The 21,845-nt window shown below is 53.1% G+C and overlaps 1 protein-coding gene across 3 annotated transcripts in view; it reads left to right on the forward strand.

Annotated features, from left to right (window-relative positions):
* The window catches only part of ANKRD27 (ankyrin repeat domain 27), a 1,511,294-nt gene that overhangs the window by 839,608 nt on the left and 649,841 nt on the right, over nucleotides 1-21,845 (forward strand). For all 3 annotated transcript variants that reach the window (XM_069635449.1, XM_069635447.1, XM_069635448.1), the window contains one exon: nucleotides 20,377-20,469. In XM_069635449.1, coding sequence (XP_069491550.1) covers nucleotides 20,377-20,469 — 93 coding nt within the window. The remainder of the gene's footprint in view (nucleotides 1-20,376; nucleotides 20,470-21,845) is intronic.

The raw sequence follows: 21,845 nt of genomic DNA on the forward strand, positions 1-21,845 counted from the left end.
ACCATAGCCATGTCAGACATGTGACTAGAGGACTGAGAAATGCCTAGTAAAAGTGGTGGAATGCAAACAATCTGCCTGAATGAACAGAGAAAAATAAGCAACAATGTTGTGGCAAGGTGACACTTCAAGGGCAACTGCCGTGCTGTTGGCCTAGATGTCTACTGTTGGCACACACACACCATGCACATGGATGACACACACATGCATGTGCACTCACCCGACAATGCCTCGTAATCAGGCAGATCTCCCACGCCTTGGATCTGTTCCTCCGTGACGTAGGTCCCAGCGACTGACTCATGTAGAGTGAGTTCCATGTCTACTACTGGAGACCCACCTCCAGTCACTAGAGTTGCGGCATGACTTGAGGCCAGCTTATTCTTTGCCCTGCGCTTTAGGTCATTCCAGCGCTTATAGCAATCATTGGCTGTGCGCCTCACGATTCCAAGGGCACTTACGATGTCCGCAACGGTCTGCCAGTGTGCCTGGCGTTGTGCAGGTGTGGTCTTGGATCCTGCAACAATGACCTTCTCGTTATCATGTCCGGACACATACTCGACAAGTGCATTCAGTTCGTCATCCGTGAAGCTGGGCTTCCTCGACGGGCCGGACTGTGTAGCCGTGTCTGGGGCATCAGCCTGTGCCGGACGAGCACTCTTCCTCTTCCGCTTGGAAGGTGGTGGTGATCCTGAGTGTCCTGCGCCGCTCTGGACACTAGGGGCAGGATCCCTGGTGGACTCTGTATCAGGAGTGTGGGATTGCACACTCAGCATGGGAGTTGGTGCAGGCATTGGCTGAAGTGTAATGGTGTCAGGGGGAATGTCAGCAGAATGGACTAGGACCGACACTGTCCTGGCTGGGTGTGTGAGAGCTGGGGTGGATGGAGCCGCAGCTGCCCCTGCAGCCTCTCCGCCCTGCCTACTTGGGGCAGCAGATGACCTTGCTGCCCCAGATCCATGTGGCATGATGACATCAACGTGCACCAGCACACGTGTCATAGGCCTGCTGACCTGGAAGTCAGCCATGGAGTCGGCCAGATCTGGTGCCACAATGGGCTGGTCCAACAAGGGCTGAGCATGGATGGTGTCAGCCACATCAGCCTCAACGGGAGGGGGGGGATTATGGGTGCCCTTGACTGTTCCTCCACACATGGGGGGACAGGGTCACCCTGCAAGTAACGACCACGTCCCCTACCGGATCCACCACGGCCACCACTTGTGGCTCTTCCACCTTTGCCACCCTTACGGAATCCTCGCCTCCCAGCCATGGCACTGATGTTAATGTGCGTATGGGAGTGGCTGTAAACTATTGTCCTGGGCAATTGGGGGTCAAAGGGGTTGGGTACCAGATGGTAATTGTACCCTAGTGCTCTAACAAGGCTGAATGTAACCCCTGGGGAAAGATGACGGGTCACGCAACGCACAGGAGGCCCAAAAAAGGGAGATGACGTGCACGCAACCCCTCCTAGACCACGTGTGCAGAAAGAAAAACCTGCACTACGCTGTGGCACCCAGTAACACAAGAATGAACGTATGCGTGTCACACGCAGCCTAGAATGACCTCTGAAGGGGTAGGCTACACACGGGGCAAGCACAGATGTTAGATACGTGCGTGACTCACCGTCTGCCAGGTAAAAGAGCGTGAAAAAGGAGCGCGTTTGGTTGGCAACACCCCCAGCCAAAAGAAGATTTGTACGCTGTCTGAGGGGACAGGACAACAGTAGAAGGGAACACTGTTTGAGGGAACAGGCCCAGGTAAACCAGTAAAAGAGAAAAAGCTGTCAGAGGTAACAGGGAGTACGAACTTGAAACGCCGTGAAGTAAATCGCGTGTGAAACGACAAGAAGTACAGAATTCCCCCACTCGCTCTCCACGAAAAGCACGTACAAGGAAATGGTGTTCTACACGTACCTTTTATGCAGGCCCACACGTCCAGCGTCACTTACGCGGCGTGTACGCGCTAGGGCCATTTCCACCAATTACACGCTTTGTCACTTCTGCGTGTAGGGCCATTTCCACCAATTATACGTTTTGACACTCGGACGTGTCTTTCATTTTTTTCACACGCAACATTTTCCTACGTGTGCACAATTCAACGTGCATGTGACTTAATAGACGCGCATACGCTGGTGACGAGTTTACACGCTAAGGGCCTTTCCTCGAATTACACGCAGACGTGTTGGATTTTCACGTGCCAAATCACTCCGTATCAAGCTGGCCACGCGTTCACACACGGAAGACCACGCTCCTGCCCAGAAGGCCAAATTACTGCCCCCCAGAGCCCTGAGCACGCTCCCACTTGCCATCTGCTGCTGCCTGTGTGGCTGCTGCCTGTGTGCCCTGCCATTTGCTGCCTGCACATCAGCCAGGAGTGCTGTTGCTGTGACCACCCCTGCTGGAACCGAAGACTCCCGACTGCTTTTCCATCGCCCCACAGCCCAGCCCCAGGACCCAGTTGCCCACCCACTCCTGCCTCTGGGGTTGCCATGTCGGGCACTGCAACATCTGGCACCAGTGGCAACCCCCGACCAAGGAGGCAGAGGGGCACCAGCTTCACTGCCACCGAAGTTGGTGTCCTGGTGGAGCATGTCCTGGGGCAGTATGATGCCCTCTTCGGAAGGTTGCGCGCTGACAAGGAAGGACGGACTCGGATCTGGATGGACATCGTGACTGCCATCAACGCGGAGGAGGTGGCAGTCCGCGACTACGAACGTGTCAGGAAGCGCTGGGAGGACTTCAGGTCCAGGACCCTCAACAAGGCCCAGCGTCTCCTGAAGGCAGCGGATGCTAAGGGGCGCCGGGGCCACTTGTCGGAAGATCAGATGAGGGTCCTGGAACGCATATCCCCAGCGCTCCACATCCAGGTCCTTGAGAAGCAGACCCGTCTGGAGTCGAGCGGTAAGTGTACATGCATACTGATGGTAAGCTGTGCGTGTGGTGGTGTGCCAGGAGTGTGCAGGTTGAACATGTATTTTTATGTGGCCAAGTAGGGGGGGTGTACAGGGCCGTGAGGGTGACACATGCAAGGAGTCTCATGTGTGACACATGGATGGTGCTTGTGTGTGTGGGCTTGCATGGCACAGGATGTGGAGGAATGATTGTCAGGTGTGACATGGATGTCGATCAATACACTGCGACAGTTGGCGGAGGTGTACACATGCATGCAAGTTTGGTGTTGTGTGTGCATGTGTAGTGTACTCCCTATGTTGCATGTGATGTGTGGATGACCTTTGGCTGCTCATGCTGTTGTATGTGAATGGATGGTGCTGGCTGTTGCATTATGGCTGTGGTATGGCTCATGTGTGCAAGTTGAAATGACATGTGTGTTGGGGATTGTGATGCCATGTCTGAGGTTTACCAATGCCACTCATGTATAACTGTCATGTGTGTATGAGTCCATTGTACAGTGCCCTGATGCCTGTGTTTTCTTTCTCCCTGTCTGCAGCGTCAACTGATGAAGAGGGCGGAGAAGGTGCTGTGGAGCACAGCGGCAGGGGTCGCACCACCAGCCAGAGACGCAAGGCCCGGATCCCCTCCCAGGTTGTGATCTCGTCGGGGAGTGAGGAGTCCGGTGCCGCGTCCCAGGCCGCAGCTGCCGAGGGGAGGTCCAAGAGGCGGAGGTTGGAGTTGGACTCCTCGGCAGCAGAAGGGGCAGCTGGGACCCCACAGGGCCCAACGGAGGAAGATGGCACGGAGTCATCCAGGTTGGTGGGGGGTTTGGTGGAGGAGGAGGCCATGCAAGCGACAGTGGCGAGGTCTGGAGGTGGGGATTCCACTGGTGCTAGTGGTGCAGTGCAGGATCAGGGACAGGAGGCAGCACAGGCCGCCGCGGAGGTGCCTGTGTGCAATCCTGTCCCTGCTCCTGTCACTGCATCATCTTGCACCAGCGGGGATGCCTACCTCCAGACCCGTTCTCAGGGAGAGGATTGGCTTACGACACCTGGCCTTCCTCTCCCTGCGGATGTGGTTATCCTGCACCAGGTTGTGCCTGTCCAGGGTGGGGTGGCATTGCGTCAACGGGCCATGCGAGCTGACCTGCAGTCTTTTCATGATGAGTCTGCACGTCTTCTCGCATGGCTCGTTGACGGCGTTGACCCACTGGGACAGCTCACCAGGGCTGGATTCCTCCGTTTCCTGGACCTTGTTCCAACCCCCTTCTCCACAGAACCCCCTATGCCCCAGTCGTCCTCCATGCCATCTTCCCACCCATGTGTCACCTGGGTGCCCTGTGGAGCTGCCTCCGACCGTGCGGCCAGGCTGGTGGACAACAGATCCCTGCCACAGTCGGGAGTCGGACGTCCAGCAGGGGTGGCCACATCAACGACTGCACCCCAGCTGGAAGAGGATGTGCAGGCACCATCGGACAGGGCACATGGACAGCAGCAGCTGCAGCAGCAGGAGGCTGTAGGTGGGAGCCACGATAGCTCGGGGCCTTCAACATCGGAGGGGCAGGCATCGGCCGGAGGGCAGGAGGACCCTGGACGGGAAGTGTCTTCCGTGTGGCAGCGGTTCGGCCACGCCATAGATGCGGAGCGGCGGCAGGCAGAAGATGCGCGGCTCACGATGGTCAGGGCGGAGAACTCCATGCGGAGGGCCCTGAGGCGGGCCGAGTGCCTCGAGGCAATCCGAAGGGAGTTGGAGGTGAACATGCCGGCGTCTCTGCGGACCCTCGGGGCCATGGAACAGGACCGCCTCCGGGACATAGACGAGGAGTTTGATGATGCCCTGGCCCGGAACACCACTGAGTGAGCCGCTGGACTGGCCCGCCGCCATTGTATATAGTTATTTAGTGATAGGTTTCCTTTGCAATTTATTTTTCTTTGGAGTCGACGGACACTGCTCCACCTTTTGTATATAGTTCCATTTTAGATAGGTTTTTTGGTAGGTTTCATTTCTTTTCTTGGGATGATGGACCCTGAATACTTTGTACATAGTTGGAGTTTGGATTTTGATATTTTTTAACTGTTAATATTTTTAGCCATGGAGCAATGGTTTTCTATTTCTTTTTTACCTTCATTTACTTTTCATGGACTTGAACTTTGGAAGATATTTTTTCGGATTGTCATTTATTGATTGCATTTTGAAAAGGGACAGCCTGCTTAATTTTTAACTTTTTTTACTTGTGTATTTTTGTTGATTTTGATTGCCATTGCTGTTGTTTTTAATACATTATTTGGATTTTTTCATTCTTCAATGTGTGGTTTCATCTCATTGTTTTCATGCATGTCATGATATGGGTTTTCAGGTTCACTTGCAACCATTGTGTGTGTGTGTGAGACACATGTGTTGATTTACATTTTATCCATTGGAGTAGTATCATGGGCACATGTAATACTTGGTTGTGTCTTTGGGCTGTGGTGGCTGGCCATGTGGCACATACTTGAGGATTGTCAGGGCATGTGGGCAGGGGGACATGAGTGGGTGCCTGGTGGAGGGTGCCCCTGGGGGGTGGGGGTGATAGGGGACATGGGTGGGGGCATGGTGGAGGCTGCCCCTGGTGGCTGGGGGGTGGGGGTGATAGGGGACATGGGTGGGGGCCTGGTGGAGGGTGCCCCTGCACTGCTGGGGGGTGGGGGTGGTGGGAGACATGGGTGGGGGCCTGGTGCCGGCTGCCCCTGAATGCTGGGGGGTGGGGGTGATAGGGGACATGAGTGGGGGCCTGGTGGAGAGTGCCCCTGCACTGCTGGGGGGTGGGGGTGGTGGGAGACATGGGTGGTGGCCTGGTGGAGGCTGCCCCTGCACTGCTGGGGGGTGGGGGTGGTGGGAGACATGGGTGGGGGCCTGGTGGATGGTGCCCCTGCACTGCTGGGGGGTGGGGGTGCAGGGGGACATGGATGGGGGCCTGGTAGAGGTTGCCCCTGCACTGCTGGGGGGTGGGGGTGGTGGGAGACATGGGTGGGGGCCTGGCGGAGGCTGCCCCTGGTGGCTGGGGGGTGGGGGTGGTGGTAGACATGAGTGGGGGCCTGGTGGAGGCTGCCCCTGGTGGCTGGGGGGTGGGGGTGATAGGGGACATGGGTTGGGCCTGGTGGAGGCTGCCCCTGGTGGCTGGGGGGTGGGGGTGGTCGGAGACATGGGTGGGGGCCTGATGGAGGCTGCCACTGCACTGCTGGGGGGTGGGGGTGGTGGGAGACATGGGTGGGGGCCTGGTGGAGGCTGCCCCTGCACTGCTGGGGGGTGGGGGTGGTGGGAGACATGGGTGGGGGCCTGTTGGAGGCCTCCCCTGGTGGCTGGGGGGTGGGGGTGGTGGTAGACATGGGTGGGGGCCTGGTGGAGGCTGTCCCTGCACTGCTGGGGGGTGGGGGTGGTGCGAGACATGGGTGGGGGCCTGGTGGAGGCTGCCCCTGGTGGGGGCCTGGGGGTGGTGGGAGACATGGTTGGGGGCCTGGTGGAGGCTGCCCCTGGGGGGTGGGGGTAGTGCTAGACATGGGTGGGGGCCTGGTGGAGGCTCCCCCTGCACTGCTGGGGGGTGGGGGTGATAGGGGACATGGGTGGGGGCCTGGTGGAGGCTGCCCCTGGTGGCTGGGGGGTGGGGGTGATAGGGGACATGAGTGGGGGCCTGGTGGAGGTTGCCCCTGCACTGCTGGGGGGTGGGGGTGGTGGGAGACATGGGTGGGGGCCTGGTGGAGGCTGCCCCTGGTGGCTGGGGGGTGGGGGTGATAGGGGACATGGGTGGGGGCCTGGTGGAGGCTGCCCCTGGTGGCTGGGGGGTGGGGGTGATAGGGGACATGAGTGGGGGCCTGGTGGAGGGTGCCCCTGCACTGCTGGGGGGTGGGGGTGGTGGGAGACATGGGTGGGGGCCTGGTGGAGGCTGCCCCTGCACTGCTGGGGGGTGGGGGTGGTGGGAGACATTGGTGGGGGCCTGGTGGAGGCTGCCCCTGGTGGCTGGGGGGTGGGGGTGATAGGGGACATGGGTGGGGGCCTGGTGGAGGCTGCCCCTGGTGGCTGGGGGGTGGGGGTGATAGGGGACATGAGTGGGGGCCTGGTGGAGGTTGCCCCTGCACTGCTGGGGGGTTGGGGTGGTGGGAGACATGGGTGGGGGCCTGGTGGAGGCTGCCCCTGGTGGCTGGGGGGTGGGGGTGATAGGGGACATGAGTGGGGGCCTGGTGGAGGGTGCCCCTGCACTGCTGGGGGGTGGGGTTGGTGGGAGACATGGGTGGGGGCCTGGTGGAGGCTGCCCCTGCACTGCTGGGGGTTGGGGGTGCAAGGGGACATAGGTGGTGGCCTGGTGGAGACTGCAAACTGCTGGCGGGTGGGGGTGGTGGGAGACATGGGTGGGGGCCTGGTGGAGGCTGCCCCTGCACTGCTGGGGGGTGGGGGTGCAGGGAGACATGGGTGGGGGCCTGGTGGAGGCTGCCCCTGCACTGCTGGGGGGTGGGGGTGGTGGGAGACATGGGTGGGGGCCTGGTGGAGGCTGCCCCTGCACTGCTGGGGGGTGGGGGTGGTGGTAGACATGGGTGGGGGCCTGGTGGAGGGTGCCCCTGCACTGCTGGGGGGTGGAGGTGGGGGGAGACATGGGTGGGTGCCTGGTGGAGGCTGCCCCTGCACTGCTGGGGGGTGGGGGTGCAGGGGGACATGGGTGGGGGCCTGGTGGAGGGTGCCCCTGCACTGCTGGGGGGTGGGGGTGGTGGGAGACATGGGTGGGGGCCTGGTGGAGGCTGCCCCTGCACTGCTGGGGGGTGGGGGTGGTGGGAGACATGGGTGGGGGCCTGGTGGAGGCTGCCCCTGCACTGCTGGGGGGTGGGGGTGGTGGTAGACATGGGTGGGGGCCTGGTGGAGGGTGCCCCTGCACTGCTGGGGGGTGGGGGTGGTGGGAGACATGGGTGGGGGCCTGGTGGAGGCTGCCCCTGGTGGCTGGGGGGTGGGGGTGATAGGGGACATGGGTGGGGGCCTGGTGGAGGCTGCCCCTGGGGGGTGGGGGTGATAGGGGACATGAGTGGGGGCCTGGTGGAGGTTGCCCCTGCACTGCTGGGGGGTGGGGGTGGTGGGAGACATGGGTGGGGGCCTGGTGGAGGCTGTCCCTGGTGGCTGGGGGGTGGGGGTGATAGGGGACATGAGTGGGGGCCTGGTGGAGGGTGCCCCTGCACTGCTGGGGGGTGGGGGTGGTGGGAGACATGGGTGGGGGCCTGGTGGAGGCTGCCCCTGGATGCTGGGGGGTGGGGGTGATAGGGGACATGAGTGGGGGCCTGGTGGAGGGTGCCCCTGCACTGCTGGGGGGTGGGGGTGGTGGGAGACATGGGTGGGGGCCTGGTGGAGGCTGCCCCTGCACTGCTGGGGGTGGGGGTGCAGGGGGACATGGGTGGGGGCCTGGTGGAGGGTGCCCCTGCCTGCTGGGGGGTGGGGGTGGTGGGAGACATGGGTGGGGGCCTGGTGGAGGCTGCCCCTGCACTGCTGGGGGTGGGGGTGCAGGGGGACATGGGTGGGGGCCTGGTGGAGGGTGCCCCTGCACTGCTGGGGGTGGGGGTGGTGGGAGACATGGGTGGGGGCCTGGTGGAGGCTGCCCCTGCACTGCTGGGGGGTGGGGGTGGTGGTAGACATGGGTGGGGGCCTGGTGGAGGGTGCCCCTGCACTGCTGGGGGGTGGGGATGGTGGGAGACATGGGTGGGGGCCTGGTGGAGGCTGCCCCTGCACTGCTGGGGGGTGGGGGTGCAGGGGGACATGGGTGGGGGCCTGGTGGAGGGTGCCCCTGCACTGCTGGGGGGTGGGGGTGGTGGGAGACATGGGTGGGGGCCTGGTGGAGGCTGCCCCTGGATGCTGGGGGGTGGGGGTGATAGGGGACATGAGTGGGGGCCTGGTGGAGGGTGCCCCTGCACTGCTGGGGGGTGGTGGTGGTGGGAGACATGGGTGGGGGCCTGGTGGAGGCTGCCCCTGCACTGCTGGGGGGTGGGGGTGAAGGGGGACATGGGTGGGGGCCTGGTGGAGGCTGCCCCTGCACTGCTGGGGGGTGGGGGAGGTGGGAGACATGGGTGGGGGCCTGGTGGAGGGTGCCCCTGCACTGCTGGGGGGTGGTGGTGATAGGGGACATGGGTGGGGGCCTGGTGGAGGCTGCCCCTGGTGGCTGGGGGGTGGGGGTGCAGGGGGACATGGGTGGGGGCCTGGTGGAGGCTGCCCCTGCACTGCTGGGGGGTGGTGGTGGTGGGAGACATGGGTGGGGGCCTGGTGGAGGCTGCCCCTGCACTGCTGGGGGGTGGGGGAGGTGGGAGACATGGGTGGGGGCCTGGTGGAGGCTGCCCCTGGTGGCTGGGGGGTGGGGGTGGTGGTAGACATGGGTGGGGGCCTGGTGGAGGCTGCCCCTGCACTGCTGGGGGGTGGGGGTGGTGGTAGACATGGGTGGGGGCCTGGTGGAGGGTGCCCCTGCACTGCTGGGGGGTGGGGGTGGTGGGAGACATGGATGGGGGCCTGGTGGAGGCTGCCCCTGGTGGCTGGGGGGTGGGGGTGATAGGGGACATGGGTGGGGGCCTGGTGGAGGCTGCCCCTGGTGGCTGGGGGGTGGGGGTGGTGGTAGACATGGGTGGGGGCCTGGTGGAGGCTGCCCCTGCACTGCTGGGGGGTGGGGGTGGTGGGAGACATGGGTGGGGGCCTGGTGGAGGCTGCCCCTGGTGGCTGGGGAGTGGGGTGATGGGGGACATGGGTGGGGGCCTGGTGGAGGCTGCCCCTGGTGGCTGGGGGGTGGGGGTGATAGGGGACATGAGTGGGGGCCTGGTGGAGGGTTCCCCTGCACTGCTGGGGGGTGGGGGTGGTGGGAGACATGAGTGGGGGCCTGGTGGAGGGTGCCCCTGCACTGCTGGGGGGTGGGGGTGGTGGGAGACATGGGTGGGGGCCTGGTGGAGGGTACCCCTGCACTGCTGGGGGGTGGGGGTGCAGGGGGACATGGGTGGGGGCCTGGTGGAGGGTGCCCCTGCACTGCTGGGGGGTGGGGGTGGTGGGAGACATGGGTGGGGGCCTAGTGGAGGCTTCCCCTGGATGCTGGGGGGTGGTGGGAGACATGGGTGGGGGCCTGGTGGAGGGTGCCCCTGCACTGCTGGGGGGTGAGGGTGCAGGGGGACATGAGCAGGTGTGCAGGGTAGTCCCCTGTTTTGTGGGCTGCAGGGGCCGTGGAGGGTGTACAGGGAACACCTGTGAGGACTCACCCAGCCTAATCGCGTGTGTAACTTCCCACGCACCCCTGTAATACACGTACCCAGCCAAATCGCGTGTGATAATTCCTGCGCACCCCTGTTATACACGTACCCGGCCAAATCGCGTGTGATAATTCCTGCGCACCCCTGTTATACACGTACCCAGCCAAATCGCGTGTAAAACTTCCCGTGTACCCCTGTAATACACCTACCCTGCCAAATCGCGTGTGATAATTCCCGCATACCCCTGTAATACACGTACCCTGGCTAATCACGTGTAAAACTTCCCGCGTACCCCTGATATGAACGTTACCCGCTTTGCGTTCCTTGTTTGGCAGCCCTGTAAACTGGTCCAGGGTTAGCGCAGCTCTTTGCAATGTTTTAGCGATTTTGATGGCTTTTCCTTGCGCGAGGGCGTTCTTGGTGGCGTTACTGGCGCTGCTGCAGGGTCGCTGCGATACTCTGCGCCACGGCTGGTTTGGGAGCCTAAAATCCATGAATACGCTGTGCGCGGAAATCGGTTTTAGCGCACGTGCCTGGCGCAGACAATCGCACGCGGACACTCTGCGCCAGCCGCTTGCGACACTTTTCTGCGAAATTCTATGAATTACCCTGTGAATGTGCAATATCTAAGCTGAAGAATTCGAGAGCTGCTGGACCAGACCAAATTTCAAATCTTATGCTTAAAAAGCATAGAGTACACTGGGCCAAATTGATTAACAAGCTGTTTTTCCAGATCACAAATAGTAAGACGCTCCCTTCCTCTTGGTCAAATGCAATTTTAGTCCGGATATGCAAGAAGGGCAGTCGGCTGATCCTGTGAACTATCGCCCGATTGCCCTTCTTGATACCATCGGAAAAATCTTTGGCTCCTTCTTGCGCCAACAGCTGGTGAACTGGGCTCTCAAATTGGCCTACAACATCTTTTTTCTCGCCTACATGAGTTCCTAACTGCAAACGAATTGTGCCTAAATGCAGAGAAAACAAGAATCATGTGTATCGGACGAATCGTGTCAAAGAAGGACAGGTCCTTCAGATGGTTTATTGAAAAAAAGGCTCTAAATGTCGTTAAGTCGATGCGTTACTTTGGCGTAATGGTTAACGATTCGGTCTGCGAAGCTGCCTGGATTAGCGATTTGGTGGATAAAACAAAAATTCTGAGCCTTCAAGCTGCTAAAATTAACAAGGACTACGGGAAATTTTCCATTACCCCCGTAGTAATGTTCTACCTTCAAAAAGTAATTCAAACACTTACCTTCGGCGGTGAAGCAGCCTTGAATGTCAATCACAATCTATGGCATAAACTGGAAGGAAAATTCTGGAGGCGTGTTTTGGGCCTTCCAAATTATATTTCCATGTCAGCCTTGAGATACGAGCTAGCCTTAAACTCAATTTATATGACAATTGTTTGGAAATCTTTATCCACCTTACGCAAAATGCAACTTGGCTCCTCCATTCCGGCATAGAACATCTTCGGAATGGCAAAAGAATCTGTCGACTATTCCCTTATCCAGTCATGGAAGCTCAAATTAAATGCAATCATGGATGAAGCAAGTATATCGGAAGAAGAGCTAATCCATCGCCCACAACACGCTAAAAAAAAGCTAGCAAGATGGGACTGGATTACAACCTACAACAGTCGTCTAGCTCTCAAATCTACCTTGCCTACTTCCAGAGGGTTGGTTAAATTACAATGCCAACCAAAATATCTTACGAATTGTCCATCTCGTCATCACAGGGCACAATTTTTGAGATTCCAATTGAGCGCTTTAAATACAAATGAAATGCTTTGGTTGCGTAAGAATAACGAAACAATCACCAACACTTGCCGATTCTGCAAATCAGCCGAAGTCGAGACTTTAAAGCATCTAGCGACTACATGCCCAATGTTGACTGCTCTCCGTGAAGTGCATCTAAATGAGTTTAAACCACAAATCTATGTGCCTGACGATTGGTGGGAACATGTTGTTGCAGGTCACAACATCAAGCTTTCTTGTAGTCTAATTAATTTCCTTGAAGAAGTCTTAAAGTCAGTTTCTAACTGAACTTTGTGAGCAACTAAGGACATGTCAAAACATATGTTTCCTTTCCCTGACCTCGTATCATCATATTCAAACTGCGTCTGTTAAAATCGATTTTGGTTCTACTAGGAAGGAGACGAGAATCTATTTCTGTAATGTAACAAAAGCTTAATAGAATTTATAAAGCTGAAGTTTTACAATAAAATAAAAAATAAATAATTGCCCCTCACCAAATCCTCTGTTTAGTGCCAGCACCCTGGCTGGCCTGGGTCGCACAGGTCTTGGCCATTCCTCACTGCCCTCGATGGTGGGTGGATGCAGGAGAACGTGTCAATCGTTTCACTTAGGGCACTGAGGGTCCCATTGCTGGCATCATATTCCTGGTTGATCGATTTGACTGGGTGCTTGGCCTCCTTCCATTGTGCCTACTTGCCGGGGAGCATGCGGCTCGTAGCCACTGCCAGTCTCATATTGATTTGGGGTTATCCCTATACCAGCTTCCCCCCTAGGCCGTGGGATCATCATATTGTTCATGGGTTACCCATGCGTAGATATTAGCCCAGCCTCCATGCATGGTTCTAGACCCCACGGGTTACCCTTCACATGGTTCTGCTGAGCCGTGCCCTGCTGGGGCAAGGATTTAAGTGTATTTGTAAAACCCCACTCTTGAGCAGGTTGATCGCTAATCTGAGGCCCTCCAACTCCACTGAGAAGACCCTCGTGGGCCATAGCACCACAGGCTCACAAAATGTTTGGGCAGGTTATATTGTCCACTGTTTTTGGCGTGGGGGGGCTTTGCAATACTGGGTACCTGTGAATCTGGCAGCCCTACTGGTGTTAAGTTGTTAGAATCATATTTTTGGAAGAAGATTTTAACTTTACCAAAATGTACTTCTACAGCTCTATTACATTTTGAGTTGGGTTTGTTGTCAGTACATGTACAAGTAATCTGGAAGAGGTGCTGCCTTTTCGAAAATGCTTATTGGGTTTAGCAACCGGCAACGTATTAACTTTTTTAGCCAACTATCTATTGTTATCTAATCATACATTCCCAGAAAAATTGAGAAATTGTAGCCCTTGAAGAAGCAAACATCACGGTCGAGCTGTTACTTCAAAATCCGACCAAAGCCAAAACGAAGTTATATCATCACGATTGGCATCTCACCCACCAAAAATGTTTACGTTGGCTGATTTTGATAGATCACTATTTGGCCACAAAAAGTTTTGTTGAATGGCAGACTACCTTATAAAATGCCCATCACACCAATTGAGATCTCAAATTCTAAGATTCCGTTTGAATTTATGGCCCACCAACGACATACTAGCAAGAAGAGGCCTCATTAGCACTGAAATACGATCTGTCTGTTCTGTAAAAACAAAAATATTCGAGAGACATTGAAACATCTTGTGGTCGAATGTGATGCTGTCACAACACAAAGGAAGCTCTATTTCTCCAAATTTATGTTGGTGAGACCCCTTTCAAAGTCCAATAAAGAGGTTTGGCATAAAATATTCACCACTGGCAAAATGACACTTAGAATAGCAACTATGCAATTCTTAAATTCCATTTTGACTGTGAAAGAAATATCATGAATTTTGAAGAACATATGAGTTAATGTAACTGACATGTTTAAAAACATCTTAGTTAAGTCTGAAATGAAAGTCAATGAATTGCAAATGTTAGGAACTTTGTATAAGCGATAATCATGCCTTCAGTTATTAAGTTATTGCTGTCTATGTATTGTATTCATATTGATTCTTTTTTTAATGTTTTTTTAAGCTATTTTGAAAGGTTAACTTGTTTAACCAACCAAAATAAAGAAAAAAAATAAAAGAAAAAGAAAACGTTAAGTTGTTACTGTGTACCCCTCGGTTCTTCCCCATGGTCCCTACCTACTACTTTCTTCTAGTACCTCATAGCGGTTTTTGAGCACAATGGCCCCAACACTTCATCGATCAACCCCTCCTCCGGCTTGTTACTCATTTCTGGGAAACTCTGGCCATTAGGCCCCTGAGATGCTGGTTGCGTTACTTCTGTCGGCATTAACTTTAGTCTTGGCACTGGATCTTTTCCCCTTTAGCCTGGGCCTCTGGGTCTGAATCTGCGTAGTTACCGCTATGGCAGCCGTGCTACTGTCCTGGCCCATATCCCTTGGTTGCTGATGGCACTCCACCCCCCCCCCCCCACCCTCACCCAAGCCAAAGAGGCCGCATTCCATTTTTGTAACAGGGGTGATGTACTTACTCCTGCCAGCTCCCCCTCTCAACTGTACTGCTCACATTTTCTAGCATGGACTTCTAATTCTGCCACCCTGTAGGTCTCCACCAAATCTGCTATCCATCCGCCTGTCGCTCTTTTTACAATGGGCATTGTCCCTTTTGTTGGCTGTAGTGTTTCGGGCAGTTCTGTAACCTTGATTGACTCTGAAGGGGAGTTTGCCACGCAGTTGGATGGCCCCTGTAGTTGGTCCCCCAGTCCCGAGGGTATGGGTTTAGCCATGGGGGTGGGTGGGTGACAGGATGGTGGTTGGGACAATAGCTGATTGTCAAAGCCCTCGATCTCTGTCATCAGTAAGTTCACATCCTTGAAGGGTTTGAAGAGTTTGAAAAGTTTCTTGTTGCCCTCTCTACGTGAGGCGGGGTGGTAGATTTTCGCTTGCCCATCTCCTAGCAGGGAACTAAGGAAGCCCACACCTGCCCGCTCTCCTGCAGGGTGTTATAATGACTATTATTGCAAAGCCACAAGTTTCTACGTTCAGCAATCCACTAGGGGAAACATGGAAATCACTCACTGCTGGTTGACTCGCAATCGCCAAACACCTTGCAGGCTCCAAACACCTGCACCCTTAACTGTGGGCTTCACCCTCATGGGCCCGGGAACACCAGATAAGGACTGTGGGGCGTGGCCAAAGTGCTGTTGCATGGAGCTGCTTCCTCTCCCTCCTCTTCCTTCAGGCGCTAAACACCTGTGCCCTTGACTGCGGGCTTCATCCTGGCGGGCCCAGGAACACCAGATAAGGACTGGGGGGGGGGGGTTTACCAAAGTGCGTTTGCGTGGTGCTGCTTTCTCTCCCTCCTCTTCCTTCAGACGCCAAACACCTGCGCCTTTGACTGCGGGCTTCACCCTGGCGGGCCCAGGAACACCAGATAAGGGCTGTGGGGTGTGGCCAAAGTGCCGTCGTGTGGAGCTGCTTCCTCGCCCTCTTCTTCTTTAGGCACTAAACACCTTCTTCCTTGACTGCGGGCTTTCTGTTTTTATGGATGTTATTTATTATTTAATTGTTGATTAGTCTTGTTGTACTATTTGATGGTTTTTACCGAAATATACACTATGCACGATTAAAAAGTCAGCAATACTGAGAGATCAGAGTTTCAAAGCTTGCGGTCTAAATCAAAAAAGGATCAGCTGCCAACACATTGAAGGAAAATAATGACTCAAATAGGATTAGATAAGTGAAGTCTGGAAGTGGAATAGGGGATCAGCTAGTTCCTGATTAGAGAGACATGTTCTATAAAGGCCTGATGTACCATGCACATTGTTAGGAAATATTTCTCTTTTGGCAACTTTCCCTCCATAGATTCTATTGACCCCCCCCAATCATTTTGGTTTGTTTTTTAACCTGTTCTGACTTTTTGATGGGAAGTAAAGCCATCAGCTTCACTTCCCCTGTTTTGCTCATTTTGTTATGGGGAAACTGATCACTCCTTCAGACTATCGGTACTGGGAAACGACAATGCATTCACACACTCCTGAGAATAACCTTGACTGCTCCACGCATTTACCTTGATTGGGGTTTTGGCTAACCTCGTTCCCTGTTCACTATAACTAGGGTGGCCTCCGAAAACCTGTCAACCAGGCCAGATTCTAGAAATCATCTTAACGCACACAACCTCATAGCGGATTCATTTGTGAACTGACAACAAGTCTAGAGAACAGAGAAGTGGGAGATGTGATCAGGCTTGAGAGCCACCATTATCAGGTGGGCTGTAGCACTCAGTACATGCTGACGATGCCCAACGTTAAGATGGATTTTCAAAATCGGCCTCTTGGACAGATTTTGAGAAGCCATCCTATTCTGATGAACAGGGACGGACACTAATGGCTAGCCAAAGGCAAACTCTATCTGGGTAGTGGGACTGATTTAGGAGGGTGTGTGAGTTGTGAACGGTTCAGATAAGCACACACAGAGCACTCTTAGTTCTACAAGTTAGCCAGAATGTATACAAATAGTTATTTATTCAGGTACTAAGACAACAACTCTTATCAGTTAAAAACCACAGGTAAGTAATGCACTAAAACATTCATTAGTAATATATATATACATTCACCTTGGTGTGCTCTGCTAAGAGCACTCAGACTTTTCTTCTAAAAACAGAAAAAAATACTTTCAAGGTACTGTAGTGTGTGAAAGGTACTGTAGTGTAGTAGAGCAAGTGAATAAAGAATTCGGACCAGGTAAGTAAGACTTTGAAAGGCTGAGATGAGACACCATACAAAATCTTAGAACTGATGTTCTAGCCTCAAAAAGTGCTTGCCTAGCTAGAAAGGAATGAGCCTAGTGCCTCTTTTAGGAAGTTGAACAAGGGTTGGCTTGAACGAGCAAGTGTTTGTACGTGTTTTACATTTCAGTATAAACAAGAGGAAAGTCTTTAAAAGCCTGTGGTAAGTCAGACAAAGAAGATGTAAAAGTGAAAATGTTTAGTATGTTTGATTAGTATCTTTTTTTTAAAGAAATTAAACCTCCACTCGGCCGTACTTCTATGGTGGATTCTCTGAGCTAAAAAGTAACAAAACATGTGCTTGTCAGGATGTCGGAGAAATGTATTGGGTCTGCTGTCCCAAACCTATGCTAACCAATCAACTATCCTATCACTGTACAAAAGCCAGAGAAAAAGATTCTAAACTTTAACTTAGGACAGGATTACTTCCCCTTGGTGAACTTAGGCGGTGGCTGATTTTCTCACCACTGCCCAGTTTGTTTGTACTGTCTTTTCTGATCCCCCTCTTTGGCAGAACAGTCCTCAAATAAAAGAAAGGTCTCTCCACTTCTCCTCTGATAAAAACAATGTTCGTGTTGGATATTCTTTACAGTTTCTGGTTTATACCTACTCTTGGGATCTACGTTTTCCTGTGACTAGAGACTATTGTGTCCAACAAAACCACAGTTTGTTCTGTATGCTCTTGCGTGATTCAGTCTGTTGGCCTGTGTGGGTCTTGGGATTGCTCAACCCTGATATACCTGGTTGCTTCTCTTATCCTCTACTGGGTGGTCAAGTTGTTACCCATGTATGGGCTTTGGGCTTGCTCAGCCTACTGTACTTTCTCTTTCTCTTTTCATCCCCTACCGGGGTATTCAGGTTATTAGCTCTGCGTGGGCCTTAAGCTTGCTCAGTCTCCTGGGGTATTCATATCAGTAGCCCCGACTGGGCTTCAGGCCTGCTTACCCCTGTTTGGTTGCTTGTTGCATCCAGATTCTTCCGGGTTAGTCATATTGGTAGCCTGGTCGGGGCCTCTGGCCATGTTCAGTCGTTGGTTATGCCCACCCACTTCTGGGTAATTGAGTAGTTAGCCCTGTGTGGGCTTGGGTATGGCCTCACCGCCCTTCAACAACAGCTTGCGTACTGCTGCATACCTGTGAGCCTGTGGCACAGCTCAGTGTTGGGGGCGGTCATTGTGGCATCTGCAGATTGGTGTTCTTCTTGCTTCTGTCTCGGCGGTCCCCCGTTTCCATGGTACTTCTTTTGCTGTTGAATTTTCGGCATCAGCAGAGGATGGATATGCCTAGAGCGCCTTATTTCTCTGTTTTTTTCTCTGTGGTGCCTTTCTTTCTGGGAGTCTTTGCTTTCTCAGAGCGGCAGTGCTCTGTGGTCTGCTGTGGGGCGCCACGTGCCACGCTGACTGCGGGGCTCCACCTGCCGCGCTGGCTGCATGGTTGTTAGCTCCTCGTGATTGGTACGTCCTTCTTTGTTGCGTGTCTGCACAGGCCGAAGAATCCTGCTCCCCCGCAGTTTCTCTCTCTCTAGTTTAATGTTCCTCTGCATTTTAGTCCCTCCCAGGAATGGAAGGGAGGATCCCATAGGCCCTGCTATTTGTGGACAGGCAGAGTCAAATTCCAGTCAGAAACCAAGCCGTCCACATTGAAGGGTCCCTGTATGTGTTTGCCCTTTTGAACTCCCATATAAGCAACAAACATGGGGGTATTTTGATATGCTGGGAGATGGCATGGTATACAGTGGGATCCCACTGGCCCTGTTCCCTAGGGATGGTATGGCGCAGTGGGCTTACCTCCCTAGTCAAAGGGGCTGGATTTGTCAGACCTCTCCCAATCCAGCCACCTTAAGGGAGACCCATGGGGAGGATACTAGGCCAGAACACCACATTTCAGGGCTAAGCAATGGAGAGATTGGGCTACAACCCTATAGAGACGAGGGGGGGGGGCAAAATGGGTATGTTTACTCCCCCTCCCCCCCCCATACTCCAATTCATTTAGGGACCACTGTAGAAATTCCTGAAATTGCTGGACCTTTTATATACTGGCTAGTTTTTGTTGGAGGAAGCCAAGGGGGTCACAGGGGCTAGTTCACGTTTCCGTGCTCTGATTGACTAGATTATGGACATCTGGACACACCGACTTTGGGACAACCACTCTGGTGACGACCTCTGAGACTCCCAGAACGCAATGCTGGCTACAAGCGGCGAAGGTCACTTGAAAATGGCAGAAGATTACCCTTGTGACGGGAACAAAGAAACTTCTCCTGCAAAGTCCCTTTTTCGTGCTGTAGAGACAAAACTTCAGGGAAATGCTTTTCCTATAAACGGAGGCTCTGCAAAGTCAGAATGGTGACTGTTGCTGCGAATTGGCCCAGGAGGACATATGGCTAGCCCACAGGATGGTTCTGGGACTGTTCTGAGCGCTTCCAGGGGCTGGATCTCCGAGCAGATGACCGGTCCAGGGTTAGAAGCACCAATGAAGGTCTTCTTAGGATCTGCAGAGAGACTGCTTAGCAGGGCAAATGAAGACAGGGCTGCTGGAGACCTTCCAACAACAGGTTCCGGGTCTTATTCTGGATCCTGCTCTCCTTCGGTAGGGGTGTTAGCTCTAATGATGATCTCAAGAGTAGCTGCAGGAGTCCTCCTTTATCCAGCATTCAGTTAGTGTTTTCCCCAGCCCACCAGTGGCAATGATCTGCAACATTTAGTCTGCCAGGACCTCTCTAATCCAAGACAGCCTCTGGCCACTGCATCTGTCCAGCAACAGACACACCTGGGATGGATGTGGACAGGGTCCAAACAAACCCAGCCCTCAACATCTGGCCACAAACATAGACTACCACTTAGTCAACGAAAGCTAGATCTTTCCCTTGGTAAGGTCTTCGCAGATGTGGAAAATCTGGCCACTCCTGGGCAGGAAGAAGGTGAAAAGACAATCTGGCCAAAGGACAGGCGAAAATCTCATTGCACAACCATTTTAGAGTATATCGTACTCTATATGGCATTAAGCTCTAAAAAACAAAAGTGCATGAGACTATAAAAATAAAACACTGTAAAAGTGTCCACCTCCACCAGCCCACCCTGGACACATCATGCAAGTAACCAGAAAAGAGCTAAAAACAAAGTTGCAGGGACACAGTGTCCCTTCCGCACTTCACTGAAGGTGATGTGTGAAGGAAAAATAAACAAAGACCTTTTTAATGGAAAACAGAGTTCTCCTGCACTGATACCTATAGGGACTGATCAGTGCCCCGAAAACAGAGGCGCTGAGGAATGTAAGTGGAGCAAAAAGGCTTCACTTACCTCCAAAAGTCAAGGAAGGTTTAGAATCCTACCAAAAAGAACAGAGTCCCTGATGTCTTATGTTGTGAAAGCAGCAAAAAGTAAAAACTTTCCTAACACCTAGGAAGATGAAGTGGGAGCCCAGGGAGTAACTACCAGAGGTGGTAAAATAATGAAATAGAAAAAGAGTGCCTAAGACGTTTAAGATGATAAAGCAAGAATGGGGGGTCCAAAGATCAGGCAGCTGTTTTTTTGGCACCTGAGGAGCAAACAATTTGTAAATTGATTGTCTGGGGTTCAACAATTCCCAGGTTTGAGATTGTGTTCCCAATGACAGTACATTTTAAGAATAATTGTTGTTTGTGAAGATGAATGCATAAATTGTTTTGATTGTTACTTAGGGGGCATGTGTGTTTTTATATAAATATGAACAACATTGTTTATTTGTATTACCATCTTTGTTTTTCAAGCTCCTCCTGTTACACTACAAAGCAAGCACAGATGTTCAAGACAATAATGGGAATACACCTCTTCATTTAGCCTGCACATATGGCCATGAAGATGTAAGTATCTGCTTTCAGCTATCTAAATGGAAAATGTTATGTTTTAATTATGTGAAGATTCATCGTGGTACGTTTCATATAATAGTGTTCAGACGATACTTTTGTGTCAACTTGAAATGCTCAGTGTTTCACTCCAGATCTATTGAGACCTGTGGTACATGTTGCAGTCGAAAGCAGCTGTAGGTACTGTTATTACTGGTGAACACAGGAATGCTGCATATTTGGGGTATTAGACACTGACATTCCCTTCACCATACAGTGCCCACAGGGTCGCAGTTTCTTTTTAAGAGAGCATTACTTTGAATTTGTTACTGAAGCAAGCACCACTGCAGTAACAGGTACGCATCCTTTCTTTCCCAAGATTGTCAGCTGTGTGCTATGATTTTCTTACACCAGATTTGCTCCATCCAACATTTGTTCTCAGTTCTGTATTTCCTTGCTTAGAGATATTTAATGTGGTTGCAATTCATGAACGATTCTTGGTTTAGTAGAATAAGCCCATCTTTGCAAGTAACTTGAGGTTCTAACGCTATTAAGCACCCTCCAGAGTAAACTATCATCTACCCTAATCCTCCTGGACCCCTAGGCTGCCCATGTCTCATTGAACCACCCATCTCTTCTTCTGAATCTTACCGACTTCAAATCAAGAACACTGCTCTCAAAAGGTTTGTCTTCTACCTCTCCAATGCGCCCTTCTCCATCTCTGGGAACATGGGACTCTCTGACCCGACCTACCTCCCTTTAGACATCCCCCAACTTTCTGTCTTGGCCACCCTATAGCCATCCACCACAGTCGGTTTATGTGCTCCATCGATTATCCTAACCTCTCTTCATGGAGATGGTCGACATGGAAAGCTTCCTTCTCCTTCCATACTTTAACTCCTGACTGCGCTGCTAACATTTGTGCGTGCTATCACAAAGAAAACCTGAATCCGTCATCATCCAGTCAGGGATGCTTAGGTTTCTTATAGTTAATTTGGTGGTTTGTTACAAACTAAACAGCAGTAAAATCGAATCTTTCACTGTGGTCAGGCTGGCTTCTCTAAAATTACTCTTCTTCCCCTCTTCAAAGTTAATCATTATTTTGCAGTCTCTTTACCCAAAACGTAAGTCTTGGCAGAAATATATACTAGCTTACAACCATTATATGGGTGGTCAACAAACTTTCAGACCCTATTTTCCTGTGAGAATTCATAACTATGTTTTTTAGATCAATATGTTTGTACTCCATGACAAAAACATTAACTCTAAGCAATGCATTTACATTGTGGATTCAAACGCTGAAATGTCAAACAAGTTGAAATGATACTTGTATTTGCAAATGTATAGTGCAACAGCTGAACCAGACAACATACACAATCCAGAGTATTAAAACT

The sequence above is a fragment of the Ambystoma mexicanum genome, chromosome 1q (genome assembly GCF_040938575.1).
Source record: "Ambystoma mexicanum isolate Mex_15411 chromosome 1q, UKY_AmexF1_1, whole genome shotgun sequence".
In the NCBI taxonomy this organism is placed as follows: domain Eukaryota; kingdom Metazoa; phylum Chordata; class Amphibia; order Caudata; family Ambystomatidae; genus Ambystoma; species Ambystoma mexicanum.